The sequence below is a fragment of the Furipterus horrens genome, unplaced genomic scaffold, assembly GCF_987537825.1.
Source record: "Furipterus horrens unplaced genomic scaffold, mFurHor1.1.pri manual_scaffold_1, whole genome shotgun sequence".
NCBI classification, from domain to species: Eukaryota; Metazoa; Chordata; class Mammalia; order Chiroptera; family Furipteridae; genus Furipterus; species Furipterus horrens.
In genome coordinates this window covers 78,511,060-78,532,972 of record NW_028327171.1, presented here as the reverse complement: position 1 = coordinate 78,532,972, position 21,913 = coordinate 78,511,060, and the positions used below count along the sequence as shown (strand labels likewise).

Below are 21,913 nucleotides of genomic sequence, written 5' to 3'. Positions count from 1 at the left end.
GTGGAGGGAGACCGAGCGTGTCAGTCTAAGCCTCCATCTTGGCCGGAAGTCCTGGTATTTTGTTCTTTTTGATGTCATTGTAAATGGGATTGTTTTCTTAATTTCTCTTTCTGATAGTTTGTTTTTAGTGTATAGAAACACAACAGTTTTCTGTACATTGATTTTGTATCCTGCAACTTTGTCATACTCATTTATTGTAAGTTTTTTGGTGGAGTCTTTGGGGTTTTCTATATGTGTTATGTCATCTGCAAATCATAATTTTTACTTTTTTCCTTTCTGGTCTGGATGCCTTTTATTTCTTTCTCTAGCCTAATTTCTATGGCTAGGACTTCCAATAGTTTACTGAATAGAAGTGACAAGATGAGCCTCCTTGTTTTGTACCTGCTCTTAGGGGAAAAGCTTTCGCTTTTTCCCATGGAGTATGTTGTTAGCTGTTGATATGTCATATGGCCTTTATTATGTTGAAGTACATTCCCTCTGTACCCACTTTATTGAGAGTTTTTATCATAAATGGATGTCGAATTTTGTCAAATATTTTTCTGCATATATTGGGATGATATATGATTTTTATTCTTCATTTTGTTCATATGGTATATCACATTGATTGATTTGTGGGTGTTGGATCATCCTTGCATCCCTGGAATGAATCCCACTTGATCATAGTATATAATCATTTTAATGTATTGTTGAATTTGGTTTGCTAATATTAGACTATCTTTTGAGCTCTCTTTCCATGTATTCTAGTATAGTTATTTATGCAGTTAGAGTTTTGAAGACCTTTTGAAATCAAGCTAACAGATACATTTTTTGACTTTAACTTTTTTACCCCACATGAAGGCTTAACTATGTCTGCAGTCATCCAGATGCTGTTTTGTGTGTGTGAGTGATTTCTTCCTGACAGATATGAAATCATAGGGAAAATATGCTTTTTGATGGATAAACCAATCATGAAATTGTAATATCTTTTACTAATCACTTACAGATACAGCAGAAAGAAGAATCTTAATCAGATTATATAGTGTATAAAAGGTTCCAGGAGAGATACAAGATGCCTAAAATTGGTACATGTGCATTAATTCCGACATTTGAAAGAGTGCCTTCAAAACAAATGCTAAAAAAAGATGAAAAATTACCTAAGTATCTGTTCAATGGGATAAAAGTCTCCAAAAATAAGCAAGAAAATATAACTTGATTTTAAACACACGTGGAACCAGAGATAATATACCAACAATCTAATCCTTCTCTTCTCTTTTATTAATTCCAGGGACAGAAATAGTTGACTCTTTCAACATATTACTTTTTGCCAGTACAAGAAAAAAAGAATAATGCATTGAGCCTTCCATATTCTCATTGTTAAAACTCTCTCTTTGTCCATTGTTTAGATTTTCAGCCACATTTGATTTCCGGACATATGATTCAGAAGGTGTTATCCTGTATGCAGAATCTCTTGACCAGTCAGCTTGGTTCCTGATTGCAGTTCGTGATGGAAAGCTTGAAATTCAGTTTAAGAATGAACATACAACCCAAGTCATAACTGGAGGCCAAGTTATTAATAATGGAGTATGGAATATGGTATGTTGTAAAGATTTTATAAAGAATCTTTCCACTTTGACATAGTTTATATAAATCATTAATAATTTATTTTTATAGTGATACCAAACCTAAATGGGGGTAGATTTAATCTGATATTATATGAAATATATTGTACGTTCTGCATATCTGAAATGGCCTGAGGAAGGATAACCTCATTTAATATATTCAGGATTTCTCCTAACTGAAATTGTTTTCAGATACATGCTTGACCTAGTCTATCTTTTAACTTCTTGCCCTTTTTTAAAAATCCTCAGTTGAGGACATTTTTCATTGTCCCTAGAGAGAGAGGAAGGGAGAGAAGAAGGGAGAAAGAGAACTATCGATGCAAAAGAGAAGCATCAATTGGTTGCTTCTCCTGTGCATGCCTGGACTGGGAATCTTATATGCTGGGACCGGGCGTCCAACCCACAACCTAGGCATGTGTCCTGCCTGGGAATGAAACCCACAACCTTTCCACTGTGGGTTGATGCCCCAACTAACCGAGCCACACTGGCTAGGATTAATTTCTTACCTTTTTTAGTGGCTATCACTGGGTGAACAGTAGTATCTCTCCTATAGGTCAGGGATTATTAGCTAGCATAATAGTTTATGCAAAGACACCACTGACCAAGGACAGCTACACTGGATAGCCGTCATTTATTTTTTTAGTGAAAGAGAATTACACATAGGAACAAAATCAAAGTTAATTCAGTTTTAAATATTAGCATATAGATAATCAGTCTGTACAGTTTACATTGGCCAGTAGCAATCAGAGTGCCTAGAATCTAGCATTTTATATAATCCCTAATAATAGGCTTTATTTTAATAATAACGTTTTCATAAACTGGATTAAAATGGAGATTTTCTTGGATAAGGGATTACTGATAGTCTATAGTGGGGAGAATTCTTTTCTGCAAAAGAATCATTGCTGCTTCCAGCAGAAGATATGAGATCAGCTTCACCTTAAAATGTGGTGCCCAAAATAGAAACTTTCTAAGTCTGTGGGAGCTTACGAAAAGTCCATGCAGCAAAGTCATGTGAGGTGATCACTAAATTATTTCATTCCTTTATTTACCCACTCATGCACTCATGTATTTAATAAGCTTTTAGTGAGCACTTTCAAAGTGCTAAGTTCCTAGGTACAAGGTGCTAGAACTATAGAACAGGTTTTCCTTAGTCTTGAGCTTAGTACCTCATAGCTTAGTGGCTTATGTTGCCTTATTGAATTAGTTGTCCACATACATGTGGGTTTATGGACTGATGCAATGTAATGTAAAATATGTTATAGTCGCCGCCGGCAGCCGTCCGTCTCGAGAGACGATGGTGTAGCTTCTTAAGAGTCTATCTGCACCGCCGAGAATGGCTGTGCAGTCCGACTCGGGAGTGACACGGTATCTGTCTCCTCCCGTGTTGAATCGACATCTTGCGATGACGCTGGAGTGTCCTCTCCAGTGAAGCTGAAGCTACAGAGCCTGGGCAGGGTGATATGGAGGGTCTGCTGTTGCCCATGCAGCAGACCCCCCCTCTCTTCGCAGCTGAAGGGTCCAAGGGAAAGACGAGTCAATACAGCTTGGCTTCAGGTGCGCCGCAGGAGTTGCCGGTGTTGACTACAGCGTCAAACCGCCTTAGGGACTCCGGCTCCGGATTTTCTGTCGGGGTTTACTCCCTTAGCCTTTCCCCTGAAGAGGTATGCCGCAAGGCAGCGGAGGTAGTAATAAAGTACAGTTGGGCACAGCTGTGGTTCACCATAAAGGGGGCTCTCTGTCCTTTGGCAGCCATAGATTTTGGGTTCCTAACTCTAATAAATAGTGTCTGCACAGGTTTAGATACAGCTGTCAGAGAAATCACTAAAATTCTCTGACTTCTGATGCTCTCATTAAATGCTTTGCTAATATGTCTTTCCTACTCTCATGTGCTAAAGAATGTATTTTTACTGCCTAATGTCCCAAAGTAATGTATCTAAAATCACTAAAATCACTTTTTCAGCAAAAAGGGAGCAAACAGTTTTTTCCAAAGAGTTTATACAAATAGAAAATAGTTGATTAAAGGAGAATTTTGATAAATGTCTAAGTAGGTTATATTATGTATAATGAAGAAGGCAAATGTTTACCTGTGAAATTAATATCATGAGTTGCAGATCGTATTTATTACGGAATTGTCCATGAATCATACTGTTAAAGACAGGATTCAGGGTTGGATGGAAGGAGGCAATTCAGTTCCATAAATTATTCTCTCTATGTTCAAGATCCTTGTTTAAAAGAAACTATTTAATATCTAGCCATGTTTCAATGAAAACATTTTAGTTAAGATCTGACCAGTGGCTCAGTTGATTGGAGTGTCATCCTGTAACTGAAAGGTTGAGGATTTGATTCCTGGTCAGGGCACATACGGTGGTTGCAGGTTCAATCTCCGATACCCAATCCTGTTGTGTTTGATGCCCTGTCCTGGAGCATGCAGCAGGCAACCGATCAATGTTTCTCGCTCTCCCTTCCTTTCTCTCTAAAAGAAATGAAAAGGAAAAATGTCCTCTGGTGAGCATTAAAAAAACATTTTAGTTAAAATCTACCTTTCTTAACTGAATGCAATTTTATATAAAAATAAATTGAAGAACAATAAACAAGTCACAGAAAAACTTTAATCTGCTAATCAATTTGGTGCTTGGTGGTTTTTCTTAAATTTTTAATTCAGTGTTTTAGCAGTTTATGAATGCATCCCCATATTGGAAGGATTCCTTTTCTAACTTCATACTTTTTATTTTAAAAAATTACCACATGATATTTCATCAGCTTATAATTTTGATGGTTTATTAATAGTCATACTGCTTCAAACAAATTTATGCAGCACAGAAATTACTTGAAATAAATATTTTAAGTAGCATCTTATTTTCTTTTTTAAAATATATTTTATTGATTATGCTATTACAGTTGGCCCGATTTTCCCCCTCTGCCCCGCTCCGCCCAGTACTCCCATTCCCTCTAGCAGTCCCCCCCGCCTTAGTTCATGTCCATGGGTCATGCATATAGTTCTTTGGCTTCTCCAGTTCCTATACTGTTTTTAACATCCCCCTGCCTATTTTTACCTACCAATTTGTACTTCTTAATCTCTGCACCTTTCCACCCATTCTCACCCTTTCACCTCCAAATGTTCTCTGTATCTGTTATTCTGTCCTTATTCTGCTTGTTTGCTTAGTTTGTTTTTTAGATTCAGTTGTTGATAGTTGTGAATTTGTTTTCATTTTAATATTCAGTTTTGATCTCCTTTTTCTCATATAGTTCCCTTTAACATTTCATCTAATAATGACTTGGTGATGATGAACTCCTTTAGCTTTACCTTGTTTGGGAAGCACTTCATCTGCCCTTCCATTCTAAATGATAGCTTTGCTGAATAGAGTAATTTTTGTTGTAGGTCCTTGCTTTTCATCACTTTGAATCCTTCTTGCCAGTCCCTTCTAGCCTACAAAGCTAATTTTGAGAAATCAGCTGACAGTCTTATAGGAGCTCCTTTGCTTTGCTCTTGCTGCTTTTAAGAATCTCTCTTTATCTTTAACCTTTGGCATTTTAATTGTGATATATCTTGTGTTTCTCTTTGGTTCCAACTTGTTTGGGACACTGTGCTTCCTGGACTTGTATGTCTAGTTCCTTCACCAAACTAGGGAATTTTTCTGTCATTATTTTTTCAAATAAGTTTTCAATTTCTTGTTTTTCCTCTTCTCCTTCTGGCACCCCTATGATTTGGATATTGATACACTTGGAGATGTCCCAGAGGCTTCTTATTCTATCCTTGTTTTTTTGAATTCTTTTTTCTTCTTGCTTTTCTGATTGAATTTTTTTTTCTTCCTTTGTTCCAAATCATTGATTTGACTCTCAACTTCATCTCCTCCACTGTTGGTTCCCTGTAAGATTTTTCTTTATATCACTTAATGCAAATTTCATTTCTGCCTGGGTATTTCTTATGTTGTTGCCAGAACCCAATGAGTTCTTTGAGCATCCAGATAGCCAGTGTTTTGAAGTCTGCATCTGATAGGTTGTTTATCTCCATTTTGTTTAGTTCTTTTTCTTGAGTTTTTCTCTGTTCTTTCATTTGGGCCATACTTCTTTATTTCCTCAAAAAATATGTTTGTTTCTGTGTATTAGATAGAGCTGCTTTGACTTTCTGTCTTAGTAACATGGCCTATTGTAGGAAAGTCACCTGTAAATTGTGTGGGGTGGAGCCTTAGATAATCACCTGGGCAGAGAAACCAATTTCACCACTTTGTGTGGGGAAGGGCTTAGGGAGGGAACAATGCCACTACCTGGCCTCTCGAGATTTGCCCAGGATGTAGCTCTCTCCTGCCACTCACCCTGTTGCTGGTCACTTTACTTTTCTCCCCATATGTCACTTGTGCCCTTCCAGTTGTTACCCTGGTGTTGAATCCCAGAAGGTGTGAGTCTATATAAGTCCTGAGTCCTTTGTGGGCCCTTTAAGAAGAGTCTCCTGTGCATCCTACCCCAACTCCTCCTGGTTTTTACAGCCAGAAATTATTGGGACTTATCTTCCTGGTACTGGAACCCTGAGCTGGGTGGTTTAGTGTGGGGCTGTGATTCGTCAGTCCCAGGGCATCCCTCCCAATTTTTACTCACCACACGTGAATGTGGGACTTCCTGTTCTACCTCCTGTCAGCGCCATTCCATGTGTCCATGTCACTCTGCACCTCTCCACCTCTCCATGCCTCTCTGTGTCTGCCCCTCCTACCTACCTGGATGAATGTGGCTTCTTTAAATTCTTGGTTGTTGGACTTCCATACAGCTCGATTTTCTGATGAATCTGGGTGATATTTGTTTTGTAGTCAGTCTAGTTGTAATTTTTGCTGTAGTTGTGCGAGGAGGTAAAACGTGTTTACCTACGCATCCATCTTGACCAGAAGTCTAACTACTATTTTAATCAACAAAGTTGTTAAGTTAAATTGCTCTATCAGGTGGACTATTTACTATATAGCAATTATTTTACTAATTTAAATTATTTTAAATTTTTAAATAAAATACTTAAAAAATAAGATATTAAAATTAAAATGTATAACATAATTGTTTTATTATCCAGATAAGTTGACTGTAAGGTGTAATTCTTAAGTATTTAAGATGGCTATAACCCATAGAAATAAATATTGATTTCCTGTAAGTGATGATTAGACCTCATATTTAGGTTTAATCCTAATATTGGTGGGAAATCTCTAATTTGTTATCATAATTTCATTCATTCAGCAAAATATTTATTGAGCACTTTATATGCTATTCCTTCTTCTAGTTGATGAGGATACAACAGTAAATAAAACAAAGACATTGCTCTTATGGAGCTTTCACTCTTTTGGTGAGATGAAAACCAAAAATACATGAACAAATAGATTTCTCAAATAATGATGAATGCTCTGAGGAAAAAGAAAAGGCCAGGCAATAGAGAGTGATAATGGTGAGCATGCATATGGAATCAAGAAAGCTAACTCTGATGAGATTACATCTAACCAGAGACTTGAGGGCACAAGTCATGAGTAATATATGGGGGAAGATGATTCTATGCCACGTAAATAGCAAGTAGAATCTTAGGCAAAAGGAAGTGTTTGTTGTGTAGGAGGAACAACACAAAGGTCAGTGTAGATGCACTGGAGTGAGACAGGAAAAGAGTAGTGGAAAATGAGGTCTGAAATGTGATCTGTAGTAACATAGTGCAGGACCTTGGGAAACATAGTGATAGCTTGGATTTTAATATTAAATAGAAAGATCTTGGATGATTTGAGACATGATATAATCTAATTTGCATTTTAAAAGATAATTCTGATCAGGACCTATGGGTTTGTGAAAACTAGATAGTAGAGAGTAAGGGTAGAACAGGACATAGGATGAGGAGATCATTGTAATAATCCAGTAGAGAGAAGATGGCAACTTTTGTTGCAGTGCTGATAGTGTGAGGGTGATAAGAGATCAGATTCTGGATACATTTTTAAGGTCAAGCCATCAGGATAGGTATAAACTTTTGAATATTCAGCATAAAAATTTAAAAGGCCATGAAATTGGGTATGTCAACCTGTAGTTCTAAACTCTCTCATCCAATGCCCAAATATTTATAATGTTTCTTTACTGTCCTGCAATGAAATGCATTAACAATGCAAGCTACCTTCACATATCCCTAGCACAAAACCAATAGAATACTTTATTATATAAATGAAGAAAGGTATAAGAAAATAATGTATATTTCAATATGTAAATGTTCAAGTTCAAATATAATACTCATCAAATCTTGCTCCTATATATAGAATAACATGAAAGCTACACATGCAGACTTATGCTGGGTGTTGTACTGGCAGCTAGAATAACATAAATGCATAAATGGGGTTGTTATCAGTAATAGTAATTTTTCAAAGTGGTGGAAAACTCTTGGTGAAGATCCAAACAAAACAAACATCAATCCATCTGTGGTTTACAAGGCTGTTATAATCTTGAAATATTTAGTAGCTGCTAAAATACTACAGTGAATGTTTTGTGTTTATATATACACAGATTCAGATAATTATAAGCATGAATATCAAGTAGAGATTATCATAAGATTTTCAGGATATTGAATATTTTATTTTGCATGACTAACCTGCATATTACTATGTCGACATACCTTCTACTCATTGTGACAACTAAAAGTAACCCCCACCCTAAATTTTCCAAAAGCTCGGCTGGGACAATAGAGTGCCCATTTAGAAATACTTGCAAGGCTTAAAGGAAAAGGTCTGAACACAGAGCTCTGGGGCTTTTTGTAGAAGTTAAGAAGAGGAGGATGTAGCAAGGAAACTGAGAAGGAATGGGAAGAAGGTAGGAGAACCAAGCCAGACTGAGGTCCTAGAAGCTATTAGGAATGTCTTTCAAGGAGGGAATAGTCATTAGGGCTATGTTAAGAACAGAATGTACACTGTCTAAATCTGTAAATATTACCAAATTTATTTTACTTTAGAGCATAGTTTTTCTCTTCCTACAGTGATGCTTTAATATGCCTATTGTTTGGCTTCCATAAGTGATTAGTAAATGAAGAATTTGCATGTTGAGTACTGCAGTTTTACATGAGATTGCAACTGTGGTTCTTCAAATTGCCTTTATAGGAAGATTTTTTATTGTTTATTGTCACTACCAATAATTATTTTGAAACCCAAACTACTTTCAAAATTGGAAAAAAATAAAAGTTTAATTTCATGTATTGTGCTCCCTAATGACCTCAATTACTTTTGAATTTTGAAATAAAATATAATTTGTGTGTAATGACCAGAATGCTGGATGTACTGATTTCTTTTAATTCAGTGGTTCTCAACCTTCCTAATGCCGCGACCCTTTAATACAGTTCCTCATGTGGTGGTGACCCCCAACCATAAAATTATTTTCATTACTACTTCATAACTGTAATTGTGCTACTTTATGAATTATAATGTAAATATCTGATATGCAGGATGTATTTTCATTGTTACAAGTTGAACATAATTAAAGCATAGTGATTAATCACAAAAACAATATGTAATTATATATATGTTTTCTGATGGTCTTAGGCGACCCCTGTGAAAAGGTCATTCGACCTCGAAGGGGTTGCGACCCACAGGTTGAAAACCACTGTTTTAATTTATATAGAAATTTATTTATATTATTGATTCTGTATGTGTACTATCAGACAATTGCCAAGTAAGAACACTTAGAAGTTTTCTAAGAGTTTGTAGAGTATATCACTTTTTTAAAAACTCCATTTTAAGGTAGTATTCCCTCACTTTTCTCGGGTATTATGTTCTAGACACCCCTCCCCCTGCAAAGAAGGAACCTTACATTTATTTTAGTATTTATATATATTTTAAGGCTTTATAAACCCTTCCCACACACTTATAAACTATTCCCACTCCCTTATTAATCTTTCCCACTCCCTTATTAACCTTTTCCACATTTTATGAACACTACTTATGTTCTTAAACATATTCTACACTCTTAAACCTATGTAACTTTAACAACATACGTATACAGTACCACAAAATCCCACAATATAGCGAAAAATCTGCGATAAATAATTAAATGTAATACTTTTTTAAATCCCGCAATACAGTGAGGATGCGATAAGCGAACTGCGATATAGAGAAGGACTATTGTATACTGGCTTGAAGGACACATATCATAATCGGATGTTTAAATTTAACAGAATAATATTGATTTTTTTATACTTTAAAATATAGTGATTTAATTTTCATTCAAGTACTGTTCCTCTAAAACACATTTTTATCACCTTTATAATCGCTTGACATTTCAAATGAAGTGGAACAAATTAATAATTACATTAAAATGATTACTTTGGAAAATTGTTTACTGGAATAATAACAGGGTTTTTCAAACTTAGTATTTAAAATGATGTGCAACAATGTTTGATTGTTTGATAATCTCTGTCTTTTTAATTTTAGGTCTCTGTGGAAGAATTGGAACAGAGTGTTAGTGTGAAAATAGCTAAAGAGGCCATAATGAATATAAATATACCCAAAAGTCTTTTTAAGGCTACAAATGGATTTGTAGAAACCAAAGTATACTTTGCAGGATTGCCTCGGAAAGTGGAGAATACACTCATTAAACCGGTAATGGTCCAAGCTTATATCATTCATCATGGATAACGTCTTTTTGTCTAATAGATTTGAAAGTATTACAAAATTCAAAAGAATTTATTTTATTGAACATACCAACTATGACAAATTGAATTGAACATGGAAAAATAACATTAGTGGTCCTTGAAATTATTTAAGGAATAAGAAAATGAGTGTAGTGTTTTTGATACCATTTAACCCTCTCGCATTACCTATGGAGAAATAAATTTATTTTAAGTGTTAAGTTTCAGTTCAATGCTAACATCATAATAGTCCACACTTAGCCATTAAATATATAAATACATATATTTTCATCCAAAAATACATTATTTTGTAAAGTCAGTCAAAGAACTTTCTTAGGTCTATTATAGGACTTAAATTTGGGAGATAAGAATGGCACAAAAGGTGAAATTTTATTTTTTATTTTTAAGAAATCTTTACTGGGAGTGTAACTGCAGCCTATCATAAATTGAAGTTAGATATAATAGATAATTTTCTGAGTATGATGTTTGTCTAATAACAGTGGAATATCTAATCACTGTCCTTGAAGAGTTTTAAATGTTCCATCTGTCAACTGCACCTGCTGGTATAACTTAAATATTTAGTATGTTATATCTACCTTTCACTCATGGCAATTCACAGTTACCTTAACTTAAAAGATTTCTGCAATATAATATAAAACCTGAATTAGTTAACCTATGTCCGTGAATATACCTGTTCTTTGAAATTGATAGATCAAGACATTTTTAACTATAAAGTAAATTATTCAAAAAGAATCAAATATTTATGAAATAGCTACTGCCTGCCTTTAGTGTGACTGGATGCCATGAGGAGGCTAAGGGATGGAAACACCTTAGTTCATGAAGACGCTCTGAGTCTGGGGGCAAGACAGACCTGTGTGGTAAATGCAATTAAAGAAAAACAAAAGCAGCGCAGAGCTCAGGTCAACAGCTAGAAGCATATGTGGAATCCGAGAGCAGAAAAGTTACGCCTGAATGACGTAGAAGAGGCAGGTAGAGTTTGAGGTATTCAAAGTTATTAGGATCTTAGTGGAGGCCTGTGATGGCATAAACTCATTTCTACTGAAGGACACTTTGAAAAGAAAATTTTAGATAAAATTAAAAGCATTTAAAATATTTAAAAATGCCATCAAAGAAAAGGTTTTCCCTCTGAACAAAGACCTGTATATATAATCACTGAAGCCATTATCAACCTGAGAAGTTAAAAATGCACTCCTTGACATGTATTTTATTTGTTAGATTAATCCTCGTCTAGATGGATGTATACGAGGCTGGAATTTGATGAATCAAGGAACTTCAAGAGTAGAGAAGGTTATTCAGGAAAAACAAAATAAGCATTGTTTTATCACTGTGGAAAAGGGTTCCTACTATCCTGGTTCTGGAGTTGCTCAATTTAACATTGATTATTGTAAGTGATTTTCCATTTTATCTTTCTTTTCTCATTAATGACTAAATGTATTCATTGACAAACAGCATTAATGCCTTCAGTAAACACTATGAGTACCTACTTTGTGCCAGGCATAGTGTTAGGCCTATTCATGTTATATATGTTTTATAAAATTTTGCCAGCGTATTGGGGAGGGATAGTTGAATATGCATGTGTTTTTATTTAATGATTATTGGCACATAGCCTAATTAATTTTGGGTAAATTCAATTGAAGGTTCAACAGTTTCTCAGTTGCATTTAGTTTTATGATTAATGCAGCAATAGGATTCCATTTGATCTTTTCTTAAAATGTCCACCTCTTTCATGAAATTTCTTATCTGTTCATACCTGTTGTCCAGTTTTTCCACCTGAGCCTTCAACATATTAATCAAAATTTTAAAAAGTTCCCAGATAGTTTCAACATCTGTGTCTTATCTAAGCCTGATCATGTTGATTCCTTTGTCTCTTGACCATGTGTTGTTTTTTCCTTCCTTCCTCTGTATCTCATAATTTCTGTTTTAAAAGTGGGCATCTTATATAGAACAGTAGAGACTGAGTAAATAATATTTAGATCTGGAAATGAACACAACTTTGCTCGTGCCAGGCCCTTAATGAGGGGTGTTGAATTAATCTAGGTTTTGTTGTTTCTGTGACTACTCTTCAAATTCCTTTAATATTACCTTGAGTTTAGGGCAAATGGTTTGCCAGAGGATTTTTTTTAGTAGTTGATCCATACTATGGTTTAGGCATTCTCTTTATGATATGTGTCAAGAGTGTCTCCATGGTCTTGCCTTACCCAGCAAAGTGTTTACTTGTTCCTGGACACTTGTCGGCATATTAAAGGAGCTTGGTCTCTGGGAACTGGCAGGGAGAGCATTCTCTATTGCTCTGGTACAGATTCAGTCTTAGGTGAGTGCTGTATTCCTGGGTGTCAGGGTGGGGACTCTTCGTTGTTGTCTCTCTCTCCCTCACATCAGTAGGGGTGATGTCTGCTGGTTAGAATTCAAGGTGTTCTTCTGTTCCTTTTTCATGGTAGATCATTTTATAGTTGTTGTTTTTGTTTGTTTCCTTTCCTTAATCTTTAGGGTCTTCACATGTGTCCTACTGTGGCAGGTTTGCTACCCTTCCCCCATGCTTTAAAGTTTTTGTTGTGTAGAAGTGACAGAGAAGGATCTGGGTGGGACTTTGTGCCTTTCCTACTGGTTGCTACTCCTCTTTCTCTGCCCCCAGCTTTTTTCTCTTGAGTACCCGGGAAGGTCCATGTAGAAGGCCTGTGCATGGGTATGTATTTCTCATGTGTTTGCAGTTCCCAGAGCTTCCATTTTCACACCAGCTCCCACTAGGATATGAGCGAATTGTTAAAATTTTACCTAAATTCTTCTTAGCTAATTGTATAGTATCTAGTGTCTGCCTTGGGTAAGTGAGTACCTCATCCTTTCCCTCCTTGGAAGCACCTTTCTTTAGGTTTCTGTAGTAATTACTCTGCAGTCTCAGCTCTTTGATAGTACAAGAAAAGTTGGGATTATGTAGATAATTGGGGTCTTGGTGTGTAAGGGTGGGAGCAGTGTTCTTCCCAGTTTTCTACAGCCTAATTGGATGTACCAGAATGATTCCAGGTTTTTACCTATTTAAGTAATACTTCCATGAATATTCTTGGACAGACATCCTTGTATCCTTATGTAATTTTTGACCTTTTCAAGTAACACTTCCATGAATATCCTTAGACATACATCCTTTTATCCTTATGTAATTAATTCTGTGGGAGAGATTCTCAGATTTCTCTCAGAGCTTACGCCAATGTGTAATTCTTACTGTTTGATCAAACTCTGTTCCAAGGGTGTTTTATCAATTTATACTTCTACCAACAGAATAAATAGGCTTGTGCCTGAGATTTCTTTTCAATTGGACATTTGGAAAATTAAATCTTACATGTAGTTTTAAATAGTATTATCTCAATTTCTACTGAAGTTGAATATCTCTTCATATGGTTATGTTAATTATTTTATTGAATTATTTGTCCTTTTCTGCTAGGAGTTTATTATTTGAGCTACTAAGAGTTTGCATTATAACTTACTGTTAGTCTGATATCTCTGTTGTAAGAAAAAATTCTATTTTAACTGTGTTTATTTGCAGCCTAAAAAAGGCTTACTACAGTTTTGAGAAAGAGCCTTATACCAGTACTTTCTGTTTCTCTAACACAAATTAATACAATGTCTGTAACTTTTACTTCATTCTGTAAATGAAGGATTTAAAAAAATGTTTATATTAGGTTAATTACTGAACATAGGAAAATAATTGGCCACAACAATTTGTTGAAAGAAAAAGAAAAACTCTCAGAAAAAAATGAAAATAAGGGTTATACTGTATCTGAAAAAAATACCTTAAGTAATTAGTTTTTCAATAAATAATTTGAAAGAGACCTATTTTTAAATTACTATTTAATGTTACATTATAATTTCTATGCATTTCCACATTCATTTAAGTTTAATTTTGTTAATACCTTACAGTAAATTTACTTCAAAATGATTATACATAACATATATATTTTCTTATAGGTGGGAATTAGAGGACTATAATGAAAAAAATGTAACAGCATTAGATGTGGATAAAAGGAAGAACATCTTGTCAAAGGAAAATTATTTTCTCCATTCACATTCACCCTCTTAAAGCGCCTAAGTTATTGTTATATATTACTTTATATTAAATTAGGAAGACTTCATTCAGATTGTGAACTAACATTTTTAGGAATCAAACTATTTTGGAAACATATTAATTCAACAAATATTTGTTGAGCAACTTCTGTAGAAAATCAAGTGATGGTAGAGACATATAGAGAGCTTGCATTCAAGTGTGGTAGACATTTAAGAAAAAGAATGTTAGGTATTATGGCGAGAGAATCACAGAGAGAATTTCTATTCAAATGTCAGTTAGCCTTTGATTGCAGAGTATTTCTCTACAGTCAAACTACCCAACTCCCCTATGCATGTAAATCATATTTATTCTTTCTATAACTCTACCCTGACCCCTTTATGGATGAGAAATTGTGGGGTTGTAATGGCAGCCATAACAAAATTTTCCCTCAGAAACATTATAATAAATTTGTTGAGCTTCCTTCTAAATGTGTACTTTAAAATATGGCCACTCTGAGATGTGAGCTTTGGTGAACATGCAAAGCAGAAGGAAGAGCAGATAAAGAGCAAACAGGGAACATTCATAATAATCCTAAACACCGTAGCCCAGTATTCTACTCTAGGAAGAACAGAAATATGGGGCTCCATTTATGTGTTTCTTGCCTGCATTAATTTTTTTCTTTTGTTTTGTTTTGCTCAGGTTATACAGATCATTGAGAAGGGAGAACTAAAATCTCAAGTACCACACAAAATTGGCTTTCATACTAAGATTGTAATAATTCCTTCTGGTATACTTTAGGTGTACTTTGATTCTAGTTTTGTTTTATTGTTCAAACAGATAATGTATCAAATCCTGAGGTTTGGCAAGTAAACGTGTCTTTGAATATTCGCCCATCCACGGGCACTGGCGTTATGTTTGCTTTGGTTTCTGGTAACACAGTGCCCTTTGCCTTGTCCTTGGTGGAATCCTCCTCTGAAAAGCTTCAGGTAACTATTCTAAACCTTTATGATCCTTGTTGTTTTTCTTTTTAATCTGTAAAATGGACATAATAGCAGTTTTTACCACAAAATACTATTTTAAAGATTAAATGAGATAACTGATGTAAAGTATTTGATATATTCTCTAGCACATCATTAAAGACTCAATGTGCCCATTATTGTTCTTTTTTACCAGCTTATTTCCAAGGTCTGAACCAAGACGTGTGGGTCAGAAATTGAAAAGCTTATTGCATTTGTAGTTAAGATTAGGCAGACACAGAGTGCCTTCCCAGAGTGCATAGGGGTCCACCCTTACTCAGAATCCTTGAGGTATCACGGGAATTAGTCTGTACTAACACAATAAGAATGAGCCTGACTACAATCTGCTCTCAGATATTCCGTACCTAATTATAATATTTTGTGCTTTCTGGCACACTTAATCCTTTCTCCCATGGGTAAATTGGGAAAGACTAGAGAAAACTAAAACCAGTCCGCTTGGCTTCTTGCTGGCAACTCTGATTTGAAATTAGGAGGAAGAACAGGAAAAACCGTTACTTCAAAGGAAACATGAGAGTTACCAGAAGATCTGTATTATTCATCTTTCTGTTAGAGGATAATAGCTCTGTCCATGTGTCATTGACAGTGGGTTCCAGCAGTTACCGCAGGAAGCTTGCATTCACGCCAAGCTTTTAAAGAGACATAATTGAATAATGCCTGTAGTAATAAAAAGGGTGCTGTCTGCAACTTAAGAGATGATTTGGAGGAGTTTCTGGTGGTTAACCATAAGCCACCTAAAAAGATCCTGCTGAGTTATTATCTCCAATCTACCACCACAGGAGCTTACTACATTGGGATTTTAGCTTTTTATTTGGTTGTTTGTTTTTGGTTTTTAAAGCAAGATAGAATTTCTATCTTTAACATTATATCTATTTATCTTTCTGTGTTTGTCTCCACGGCTCCCTGTTTTTGCATGTCTGATTGCTTTCTCAAGATCCGTGTAATTGTTTCATGACATTATTTCACACACTAATGATCATTTTGGACCTTTTTCTCATCGGACCATCTTTCAGTCTTAAGGAATTCAGGAATACAGAATGTATAACACAGTAACACATTTTCTAGAACAACCTGTATTTGTGACTTATAGACTTCACTTAACATAGCATCTTGGGTTCCTAAGTAAACACTTCATAATGTCTTTCTACCATCTGGGAAGCATGACAGCAATGCATCTCCCTAGTTTTGATTTTATTTTATCTCTTATGTTTTACATTTCCTCTCTATATTATGTGAGCTCTGTGCATAGATAACTCTCAACAAGTTGAGTAATTTTGTGTACCTGTAGTTTGAAAAGTTCAGCAAAATTAGTACATTTTCTTTTGAGAATCTTCTGATAAATACTCTGTCACTACTGCTGGCAGTGCCTCATTTTTCTCTCTGGGAGTTTCTCCATATACTTCATCCCAAGTCTATAGGATTGCGTGGGTGGCACAAAAACCCTCTGACTTGCTGGCATATGCTTACTAAAGCACTTTAAATTTTTCAAGTCTTCTTTTCCCAACAAATTGTGATTCACTTCCTTCCTTTTTTATATGTAAGTTTTGAAGTTAGGGAGAACTCATAGACAGGAACTATTGCTTAAGACCCTACTTGTGATTCCTGTGGTTGGTACTGCAACTCTATTTATCGAATTTTCAGAAGCCACCATACATTTACATCTTAGCTAAACCGTAAGTTTATAAAACTAATATATATTCTAAAATTATGGTTATTATAATAACTAGTAATTTTTTTCATTTAAACTTGGAGACTCTGTCATGTATTTTTTTTCTCATTGAAATTGTTTTTTAATTTCAAAAACTAAGTCACTCTTAAGTGGCATTACCATCAGTATTTGCTTATACTGAGTTTGTCTGTTCTTCAGGATATCCTGGTATCTGTTGAAAATATTGTAATATCTCGGATAGAGGCCGTAAGTCTGTGTTCCAATCAACAATCCCATCTGGAATTCAGAATCAACAGAAAAAGTCTGGAGCTGTCAACTCCACTTAAAGATGATGTCATCTACTCTGAAGATCTTCAAAGACAATTTGGCATCTTGGATGAAGCAGTGACAGGAACAGTAACCACTTACCTGGGTGGCCTTCCAGGTATCTGCTTATGTTTTCATCAGTTTTAAAAAGTATACTTTTAATGAAATTGATAGTATTTTAAATATGTAATTTTAGTCAAAGAGCATTAGAAGGAAGACAAAATTCCAGTATCCATTATTATTTTCCTGAGGGTTTGTATCGGCATTTTATTGGAACATTTTTGTTTATTTTTTTAATGATTAACTGAAACCAAATTTTGTTGCATTTGACTATCCTTGCCAGAAAGAATTTATTACTTTACTTCATCCTTACAACAGTCTTGTGAATTCAATATTTATTCTTCAATTCATCCATCACTCACCCAATATTTCTTAAGAATCTATACCCCAAGCACTAGGAATACAGTAATAAAAAAAAACAGATATGATCCTTGCTGTTAAGGCTTTCATAATCTAGTGGCAGAAGCAGACATGAAACACATAATTAGGAAAATTTATAAAAAGTTAAAATTGTCATAACTTCTATGAAGGAAAAGTATGGGTTGCTTTTAGAGCCTGAAAATGGGGAAGTATTCTGGTTGTGGGGGTTGCACAGAAACAAGCTACTGAAGAAAAGATTAAAATATTAGAAGGATTAAATGAATTTAACCTGGCGGTGAGGGTGTGGGTGGGGATTGGCATTAATATGCAAGTAAAATGGTCTATGTGTGGGAAAAATGGGAAGGGGTTGACATGCTTGAGGAATATATAGATCGGGATGGTGAAAGCATGTTGGGGCGGGGGGGGGGGTGGCAGTGCAGATTAGGAGGTGGTAGACCTGATTCAGGGTCCTGAGTCTTATTTTAACAGCTATGGAAATCATTAAAAAGTTTTAGACAAGGAAGTTGTATATCATCAATATAGCAGTTTTTAAAAATCCACCCTATGTAATGGATGGAGATGGACAGATGGGAGGCAAGAGTGACAAGATGACTTGGGGGCTCCTGAAGTAGTCCAGATGATGAAGTGGTATTAATGACAGTAGCGACAACTATACTACCATCAACTGGGGCATAATAAACAGTCTGGGAAGTGTTCAGAGTGCTTCGAATGTATCCACACACTGAATTTTCAAAATAGTTCTGTGAGGTAGGTACTGTTATTACCTCCATTAAACAGGTGAGGAAGCTGCTGAACTAGAGTGATGGTGGTTGAGAGGGTACGCAGTGACTTGATGGGGGATGTATATGAGAAACAAAATTGGTAGGATTTAAGATTGAAAGGCAGGTATGGGATCTCCTCGGTATCTGGCATGAGCAGTGGTAGCACTGGGTGGAGATTTCAAACCAAGATGGAGAAAACTCGAGGAAAAGTAGGTTCACCTTTAACTTCATATTGGAAAATATGAAATTAACGTAAATATTTTACTTTAAATGGCAAAAAATTGAGGCAGAAAGTTTGTTAGAAGAATTTTCAAATACCTTTGCAGGTTATTCTTATAGGGAGAATTCTGAGTTTGATGTCTGGTCATGTAGTAACCATCATATTACTTGAACTAATCAGGGTCTTTGTTTCCCATATAGGGATTTTTTTTTTTTTTTTTTTTTTTTTTTTTTGGCCTTGAGGGAATAGAAGTAAATGAGCTCTAACGGTTATAGAAAGATAGATAGATAAAGATAGTTAAGCGAGTTGGTTTATTATTAGGAAGTTAGTTAAGTTAGCATGGTTAAGTATTAGGAATTTTAATTATAGTTCAAATGAATGAATTCTATATTGAAATCCATCTAGTATCTTATTCATAAATTATATGAATATGATTTTAGGAAATCAAACAGAGTTCAAAAGAAGTAAAAATATGAAAATTTCAGTGGTTTCAGGACTTCAGTAAGAGCACTGAAGACTGACTACAGGCAAGACGGGCTTAGCAAAAGAAAGGAAAAATAAGGGGAACTGAAAATTGAGATATTAAGAATATAAAATGTGGGATAAGTAAATTATAGTTGATATGTAAACTAGGCATGCTAAATTGTATGTTATGAATAAAAATCAAATAATGACATAATCTATAGTGCTTAGCCAGACTTGAAAGGGTTTCTTAATAAGTGCTATAAGCCCACAGAAAAGTATGGACTTTATTCACTGTATTGTCAATTTAGAGGTAGAAAATTTAAAGTCTATACTGTATATTTTTGCATAAGGTACTGAGGAAGAAGAATAAGGACTGAGAATATTCACTGGGAATTAAGATTCATGGAGAAGACATGCCAGATAGAGAGAGCGTGCAATAGAGAGATGGATGTTTTTAAGATGAACCATAGTTCTTAGGAATCCAAGAGTGTTGCCTAAGTATTAAATTTGATAAAGAGAGTGAAAGTGTAGAAAAACCCAAGGGCCATAAACTATTCACTGAAGCATCACTAAAATTGTTATTTTTTAGAAACAAATATTACATAAAAGTGAATTCCCTGTATGCTCAGCAAGAAGCTATTTCTTTGGAAAATGCAGAAATTTGCTTTTATTCCAGTAACAATAAAAGAGATGTATTCATCTTGGCATTAAAAAAAAATATTTCTAAGTAGCTGTAATTTAGAGTTGAAAAGTGATTTAACAATGCTTAAACTATTGCTCAAATTTAAAGAGACAATAATGAATAGAATATCATAAGTAAGAATGTGCTTATGTCTTTCTTTTTAAAGTGTATTTATCTTAGGTTTGGATGGAACTGACTGTGTTTATGAAATCAGAGGAACTCATATATGCTGAATTCAGTGCCACACACAATACCTTATATACATAGTAATATTTTAATATAAATTTACTAAATAGAATTACATTATTAACTTTTCCTTTAAGGTTAGAATTTGGTTGGAAATGGGAGGTCTGAATAATTTCTGTAACTATAAGCAGATAAGATGATAAAAGTCTTGGACTGATATTTTAATATTCTCTTTTGCAGTTGTTCCCTTCAATGTGACACCAGTGAATGTCTTGTATAATGGCTGTATGGAAGTGAATGTTAATGGTATACAGTTGGATCTGGATGAAGCCATTTCTAAGCACAATGATATCAGAGCTCACTCATGTCCATCAGTTTTGGAAAACAAAAGGAGTTCTTAAGTCATTTTTCTCTGCTGATGACATCTTTTTCCTGGGTGTAATTATACTTATGTTTTAATAACAGTGGAAGGGTTTTATGTATGAATGGGTATACCTTGATTATTTTACAGTACTTTGACCTTCTTGGAATTTTCAAAAGGCCCTTTTTCAAGAAAACAAGATTCACTTGTGATATAAATCACATTAAAAAATAATCTTACCTCTGTTGCTGTCTAGACATTAAATAATGAAAAACATAAAAAATTTTAATTTGAATTTTTTTGCTACAAATGACATTTCTTCATTTTTATGTTTATAAACGTAAATTTTAATTGTATCATCAGGAACTGGTGTTTAAATATCTATTTTTCTTGGAAGGCAAGAAGGTAAACCTAAACAAATGTTCATGTGACTGTTGATTATCACAGGTACTATGTTAATTGTTTTTGTTTCTTCCTAGTGAAGGGAGAGGGAGAAACAGTGGCCTATTAATTTGAATTGAGTGGAAGGCCTTAAAGTTTATTCCAAAACAATTCCTCAGGGGTACCAGCTCTGGCTTCATCTTTCTTTCACTGGCTTCACATTTGAACCCAGTAGTTTTACTGAATTAGAAAACAAGTGGGATATATTTTCATGACAGCAGCACATGAATCCTGCCGGTTACTAATTGGATTCTCTGAGCATGAGATACTAGATCGTGCTGGAATGGGTGTGGAAACTGAGAGGGTACATTCCTTAACTTTGGCCCTGTTTGGTCACACAAGCTCTAGATTAGAAAAAGCAGACCCTCATGATGGAGAGAATGAGTAAGAGACTGAATAATGTGGAAGCTCATAGTTTTCCCTGATTCCAACTTTAATCACCAGAGTAATTTGCCAGAATGTGACTGATTATTGAAGGACAAGAGGAACTATGAAAACTAAAATAGATTTTAATGAAAGAATAACAGAGGGAGACATAGTTAATATTGTGCCTTTGAAGTAAGCAGTTTTATCACTCCTAAACCTACCATTCACATTAGAAATGTATCTGGTGTTTCATTGACAGTTTAAAAAATAATTTTTCCACTATAGATACTTCATATCATGTAAAACCTAATAAATTGGTGTATTTTTAAAAATTTATATGAATAATATCTATATTTTATCAACTCTTTGAACAGAACATAAAATTACAGCCCTAGCCAGTTAGCATGGGTGGTTAGAGTGTATCCCAATACACCAAGGCTGTGGGTTCCATCACCAGTTAGGGCACATACAAGAATCAACCAATGAATGCATCAGTAAGTGGAACAACAAATCGATATTTCTCTCTCTCTCTAAAAAATTAATTTAAAAAATGTTTAAAAATATAAAATTACATAATATATGTGTAACTCTTCAAGCAGCACAGTAGTTCGTAGTTCAGAGACAGATAAAACTCAAATATTTGATGAGTAGTTATGCCTGCATTGTAGACTGGACCTGAGAAAGGAAGAAAAGCAAAAGTCACATATATTGAGTGTTT

At 34.8% G+C, this 21,913-nt stretch overlaps 1 protein-coding gene across 1 annotated transcript in view; it reads left to right on the top strand.

The window, feature by feature from the left end:
- Positions 1 to 21,531, top strand: part of PROS1 (protein S) — an 80,275-nt gene extending 58,744 nt beyond the window's left edge. The window contains exons 10-15 of the mRNA XM_090276008.1: positions 1,383 to 1,572; positions 10,013 to 10,180; positions 11,446 to 11,614; positions 15,101 to 15,249; positions 17,165 to 17,390; positions 20,268 to 21,531. Of these exons, the coding sequence (XP_090132134.1) occupies positions 1,383 to 1,572; positions 10,013 to 10,180; positions 11,446 to 11,614; positions 15,101 to 15,249; positions 17,165 to 17,390; positions 20,268 to 20,428 (1,063 nt within the window). The 3' untranslated portion in view covers positions 20,429 to 21,531. The remainder of the gene's footprint in view (positions 1 to 1,382; positions 1,573 to 10,012; positions 10,181 to 11,445; positions 11,615 to 15,100; positions 15,250 to 17,164; positions 17,391 to 20,267) is intronic.
- The last annotated feature ends 382 nt before the right edge of the window (positions 21,532 to 21,913 follow it).